This window comes from Simochromis diagramma, unplaced genomic scaffold (genome assembly GCF_900408965.1).
Source record: "Simochromis diagramma unplaced genomic scaffold, fSimDia1.1 OVJJ01000293.1, whole genome shotgun sequence".
Lineage (NCBI taxonomy): Eukaryota > Metazoa > Chordata > Actinopteri > Cichliformes > Cichlidae > Simochromis > Simochromis diagramma.
Window position 1 is genome coordinate 21,183,993 of NW_024386801.1, and position 6,672 is coordinate 21,190,664.

Consider the following 6,672-nt stretch of genomic DNA (forward strand, 5'->3'; position numbering starts at 1 on the left):
TATAACAAACGTGGGCATGATGTTGATGAATTATAGTTATTTTGCTTATTTAATTACAATGTTAGGATCAACACTTACAGGATTATTCCTGGCTCAGATATGGGGTTTCTGGGGTGACTATACGTTACATGGCAGAAACATTAAGTAAATATCCTTGTTATTTTAATTCCACTTTCAGTAAATAAGTAAACAACAATTAACAAAACTGGTTGAAAAAGCAAAAATAACTTTCTTATAATGCAAACTTTTACTGGGGGTACCAAGTTCTTCTATTCAGGAAAACAACCTTCCCAGGATAAAAGCAATGATGGTGATAAGAGGTATAGTTGCAAGGTGCATTACCCAGAAAGGCCTGAGCCAAAAAACAGGGACTAGAAATCTGCATTAAAATCTAATCTCTCATAACAGACTGTAATATGATGATTTTTTTTTCCACTCCCTTCAAATTCTCTACTTTTTTTTTTTCACAATGTTTGATTCTAATGAAATGTTGTTTGTCCACACATTAGGTTATTCCTGGTAAGAAGTATGCGACGCGTGTTGCCCCAAACCATCTCAATGTTTACATAAACCTAGCAAATCTGATCCGGGCCAATGATTCGCGGCTGGAGGAGGCTGATCAGCTCTACCGGCAAGCAATAAGCATGAGACCAGACTTCAAACAAGCTTACATCAGCAGGCAAGTTTTGTATGGATTTTTTTTTTTTAAACTCTTTATCTGTCAGATAAAGAGTTAAAATGGCACACATATTCTTTAATAAATGAATAAAATTTTGATCTTAAATGTATTACTGTCAAAGATTTGTACTGAGACATTCCCCTTATCTCAAATTTTGTTGGTCAAGTAATGTAGTAATGTGTTAGTGTTTTTTGCATTATCACCTCTATATGTATTTATTTATTTATTTGTTTTCTTTTTGACTCAGAGGGGAACTGCTTCTCAAGATGAACAAGCTTACAGAAGCCCGGGATGCCTATCTCAGAGCCTTGGAGCTTGATCGCACCAATGCTGACCTGTGGTATAACCTGGCCATCGTCTACATTGAGATGAAAGACCCATCTGAAGCCCTGAAGAACTTCAACCATGCCCTGGAGCTCAACCCACGCCACAAGCTGGCACTCTTTAACTCAGCACTTCTCATGCAGGAGTCTGGTGAGTGTAATGAGGGTATAAATAATTTAAGCATGATTGTTCCTCATAAGAGGAATGAGGAGAGCCTTACTTGTCACTTGTTAAAGGAAATAACCTTGTATTACCTTTAGGGTGTAACCAGATGCTTATTTTGAAGCGCACACTGCATGTACTGACAGATGTTCTTAGCCAAGTTTCTGTTCATTCATCTTTCATCAGCTCAGTGATAAAAGTGTTTACTAGTTTCTCCACCCCTGTATTTTTTTTTTTTTTTTTTTTTTTAAACACAGATTGCAAAACCCTAATATCAGTTGTAATGACTCAGCATGGGAAAAGAAACACAACTCACAATAATTTCTATTGAGAGCTCCATTAGGTTTTCTTAGTGTACAGGTGATTAGCTGACCTGCTGGTCATATTAACTTTATACTAGACAGACACTGTGTACTGGTCATACACACTGTTATTTACTTTAAATCCATCAGCGAACAGCAAACTAACCTGTTTATCCTGCACTAACTTGCAGAGTATTTCCATTCAACCGTTAAATAACACAGTTGATCTACCTTTTGTTTGTTTTGCAGCAGATTTCACAATATCACAAAAAAAACAATGTCACATGTACGACCCAGAATCTGATTTTAAAACATGAGGACTTGCGCTTTAAATTTCCATTTTATTAAATCTAACTTCTCTTCTTCCTCTCCTCTCCTGTCTTTGTACATCATTACTTCCCACCTCTGTTTTTAAATGACCCACCAAACTGCTGTTGGAACATTGCTGCCGCGGGTCAATCAGAACGCCTTACTGATTGTAAGGGGCTAAACATATCAAGTACAGCACTTTTTTTTTTTTTTTTTTTTTTTTTTTTTTTTAAATAATTTCGTGCAAAATTATTTGGAAAAACATTAGCAATTACTTTATTAGTTAAGTTCATCAGAGCACGTTTCCACTTTCCTTTTGTTTCACCTTGTCAAACAGTTTGTATTTCGGGGAATTCTTGGTTCAACAGGTCTGGCAGTAATCGGGCCTGGTTCTAGCAAATGAAATCGAATTCAGCTTTTCAAAAAATGCATGCATTATGATTAGTTGAAATAATCTTTTTTTCCTGAATAAATTCGATTGTCATTTAAAAAAAATTCCATTTTGTTTTTAACTCAGAGTATCTTTGTCTAATATTAAGATTAGTTTTATGCAAATGTGCAAAAAGAACAAAAAATCCAGAAGGAGGCAAATATTCATTTTGCCTGTGTAAGAGTGGCGAGTTGGCAGGAGCCTATCCCAGCTACCATGGATAAATGGATGCAAGGATGGACAGATGGATAGCTCTGTATATGATCCATTGTCAGTTCTGACACCAAGACCAATAAGTCCACAATCTTTTCTACCGTAGATAAATAGACATGCATTGTAAGACAAATTAATTTCAATAAAGGTTAGCTTAACAGTGTGCTGTTGTAAAATAGACTGCCCTAGCATCCAGTACAGTCTCTCATAAATTCTACAGTCTGATTTTTAAATAAGCTGAAAACCCATGCACATATTAACTCTCACAAACCTCCATCCCTCAGGTTTTTGAATTGTGGATTCCATACTAATATATCAATATTAGCAAAATTTGGGGGAGAAAAGTCAATTAATCCACATTTCAATACATGAAAAACCTTGGTTCAATCACTGGTGGTGCTGACTATCCACTCAGTGCCCTTAAGCGATTGTGGAAAAGAGACCTAACAAAATCACAAAACCTCAAACTGTGAAAAAAGATTGCAGTAAACATGATTTACAAAGTCTGTTTCCAATGGATTTTGTCGCATTTAGCCATTATTGTTTTAAACTTTTTCATACCAGCTAAGGGTAAAAAAAATCTTGCACAATGCACATAAAAGCACCTTTTGTGGTTGAATATCAACGTTTGATTACCCAAATTCACCCTGTGCTTTGTGTCTGTTTCCTGTGACAGGTGAGCCCAAGTTCTGGCCTGAGGCCAACCGTCGTTTCCTCACCTATGTGGAGGAGGAGCCTGACGATGCCAATGGCTATTTCAATCTTGGCATGCTGGCCATGGATGCAAATGAAAATGCAGCAGCTGAGCGGTGGATGCGCAAAGCCATTGGTCTGCAGGCTGGTTTCCGCAGTGCTCTGTTTAACCTAGCTTTGCTCTACTCTCAATCAAAACGTGAAGTCGACGCATTACCTGTGTTGGATGAGTTGCTACACCACCATCCAGAGCACATCAAGGGCCTAATCCTTAAGGGTGACATCCTCATGAATCACAAGAAGGACACCCGTGGTGCGAAGGCCTGTTTTGAGCGTATTTTACGCATGGACCCCACCAATGTCCAAGGGAAGCACAACTTGTGCGTGGTCTACTTTGAGGAGCGCGACCTGCCACGGGCCGAGCGATGCCTGGAGGAAACGCTGGACCTGGCACCAAATGAGGAGTATGTGCGTCGCCACTTGAGTATTGTACGTAGTAAAATGGCTGCCATGAGTGCAGCAGGCCAACCACTGTCTTCAGCTACCACTGAAGGAGCAACCACGGAGGGGGTAGCTGCATCATCCAAGGAGGAAGTGCTGCAGAGTGTTAAGGAGGGCACGGAAGAGGCTGCTGCGGGTGGAGAGGAAGGGAGGGGTGTTGATGCAGTTGGAAAGGAGGCTGGGGATGAGAAGAATGAGCGGAAATCCTCTACAGAAAGTGTCAGAGGTGTGGGTGTGGACCAATCAAAATCTTTAGATAATAGCCAGTCTGACAAGCGGACTAAGGGTAAGTCCACTAAGGACATTAAAGATATAGAGAAAAAAAGAGCAGCTGCCTTGAAAAGACTAGAGGAGATTGAGCGCATATTGAGTGGTGATTGACATTGTTGCCATTTTTAGCTGGACTACTTTTCCGGAGCTCTTTAATGCTCCAACTAAGACTTCTCCCCTTTAGCAATGTGTAATCATAATCAATTATCACTTTATTTCTTTGATTTATCTGCTTTCACAGGCCACTCAGTATTGTCTGCTGGTTTAACATTAATTATTTAAGGGAAATTTTGATCTGCACATGAAATTCACAACATTAACAGTAAAATTAAGCACAAAGCAAACTTGGGATGATCTATTTAAAGCTTATGTAGATGCCTATGTGTGCATATGTGCTTTATCTGAATGGGATCACATATCATAGATCGGTAGTAGTTTGTTTTTTCATTTGTAATCATTGTTTATCACTGGATTTTTTTTATTTTTTTTTTGTCTCACCAAGATGTGAGTCATTGCGCTATTGTTTTTAAAAACAGAATGATTGTATCGTGGACAATTAAGGGAAGTGACATGTTTGGCAGATTTCCTCAAAGCAGGATTATATCTGCAGAGTTTGCCCCCTCAAAATAAAACATACAGTGAACAAAATGACTCCATACTACATTGACATCAATCTACATATGTGTATTCCATTGCAGCAACATTTGTTAATCTTTATTGATCTCACTCAGTACTTCCTGCTACTGCAGTCTTTACCTCAAAATTTCATTGTGAACCTATCTAAAGATATTTATCTTATTCCTTTTGTCACATTACCCATCCCTCCCCCTAACATCTCTACAGCTGGCTCCTATGCTTCAGACACCATGGCCCCATTAGAGATTTTTTGGATGTGTTGGGGTTTTTTTTTTTTTTGCTTTTTTCCCCCTCAGTCTTTCCCAGTAAACTCCCATAGACATTGCTTTGACATTGGCGAGACCCATTTTATATGACTGTCAACAGTGACGCACGGTCATCCTCAGCGTCATGCGTTCTTCATTTGCCAAAGGTCCTTTCACATCAGAAGAAAGGGGGAGGGGGGGATTTTCAGAGCACATTTGAAAATCCATCCAAAAATGGATCTCCCGACATACTTCTCTGCAGTCATGATTTTTATTTTTTTGTTTTATCTTGCTGGGACTGAAACATTGAGGTATTCAACATTTTCAAATTTTGATAATAGACCTTGTATTTGGAGGGGGGCGGGGGTTGTTTTTCCAGTATTTACAGCTATGTGATCAGTCGGATCAAAAATGCCCCGAAGTATCAACAATAAAACTACACTTGATCTGCTGGTGAACATGCACACATAGTTTTTAGTTTTGTTTTTTTTGTTTGTTTGTTTTTTTTTTAAAGTGCACAGATTTCTCCCTCTTGTGTCCTTGGCTCTTTTTTTTTTTTTTTTTTTTTTTGTCATTACACCACTATAAAACCCTGTGGCTGATTGGCTACTGTTCAAGAGGTCTGATGCTTAAATCAGTAATGGTGAGGAAGTGACAAGCTAGAATACTACCTGGTACTGCAAATTGTTACTGTCACAGCCTATTGACTACATGATGTGGTTTCCTCTTCACAGTGCCGTAATTTGTTTCAGCAAATTGTTTTGCTTGGTACTTTTTTTTTTTTTTTTTTTTTTTTTAATTTCACATAGGAGATCTGATTACTGTAGATTAGGAGTATTGTAGTGGTACTACAAAATCTTGCTATGCATTGTGTGACCCTGAAAGTCTATGTACATACATTTACAGGATATTGTATCCAGTGTTATTTATTATTTTGGTATGCGCTAGATGTTTTTGTTTACCACTGGTGATGGTTTCATTTCAAGGTGCGTTATTTAGTCTCTGCAAATTTGTGTGTGTTGTCACATGTTTGTCTTTTTTTTGTTTGTTTTTTAAAGTCCTGGATTTCAGTAGAGTTCATGTCAGTGTTAAACATGTACGAAATCATTCAACTGGCTGTCCAGTTAAACAAGTACAGTTTGGAACAAGGATGCATCCAGTTTGCCACGACTTCTGTTTTGCCTCATTTTGAGTAATTTTTTGTAAGATTTTTTTGTTTTGTTTTGTTTTGTTTTGGGGTTTTGTTTTTGTTTTTTTATCTGTTGGTGGTGGGGGTGTCGGTTATTAAATAAAACTAGCTGAAAACTCTGTGCCTGTTCTTCTGTGTGTGTTACTAACGTACAGTAAATGTTCTTGAAATGGATTGATCCTACTGATTTGCTGCAGAAAATTTCAGTCTTTGAAAAAGGAAGCTATTGCTAGAGGTGCCTTAAACCTGTTTCTTCTAATGGCTATTGGGGGGGGGGGGGTCCTGTGGTTGCAAAAAGGTTCAAGGTTGTGTAGAAGTCTAAAGTAAACAAATTACAAAATTTAAAGAGTAATTTATTTTTTCCCCACTGCTGTCGAATTTAACTGCAGGATGACATGAAAGGAGATGTTTTGATCGGTCTCAAAACATTTCACCACAGCAGTATGAAGCAAAAGTCAATTAGTCTGACCTGGGGTAAAAAAAAAAAAAGCAACTTTTGTACAGTGTAGGAATAAAACATCACATGACAACAAAGCAAGAATTCTTCAACACTTTGAACTGTGCCAGGGCCAAATCTGTCAGCCTGAGAGGAACAGAGTGTAACTGTCAGTAGCTGCCAGTCAAAATGTGCCTTTCATTCAGTGTGATGTACTGTTGGCCCCAAAGCCTTGTGCTGTCCAAATATACCGGCTGTGGGTTTTGAGATTATCTTGTCAAAA

At 38.3% G+C, this 6,672-nt stretch overlaps 1 protein-coding gene across 3 annotated transcripts in view; it reads left to right on the top strand.

Annotated features, from left to right (window-relative positions):
- Positions 1-6,072, top strand: part of tmtc3 (transmembrane O-mannosyltransferase targeting cadherins 3) — a 35,983-nt gene extending 29,911 nt beyond the window's left edge. For all 3 annotated transcript variants that reach the window (XM_040026513.1, XM_040026511.1, XM_040026512.1), the window contains exons 12-14: positions 510-679; positions 927-1,153; positions 3,096-6,072. In XM_040026513.1, coding sequence (XP_039882447.1) covers positions 510-679; positions 927-1,153; positions 3,096-3,994 — 1,296 coding nt within the window. In that variant the 3' untranslated portion in view covers positions 3,995-6,072. The remainder of the gene's footprint in view (positions 1-509; positions 680-926; positions 1,154-3,095) is intronic.
- Positions 6,073-6,672: the final 600 nt, after the last annotated feature.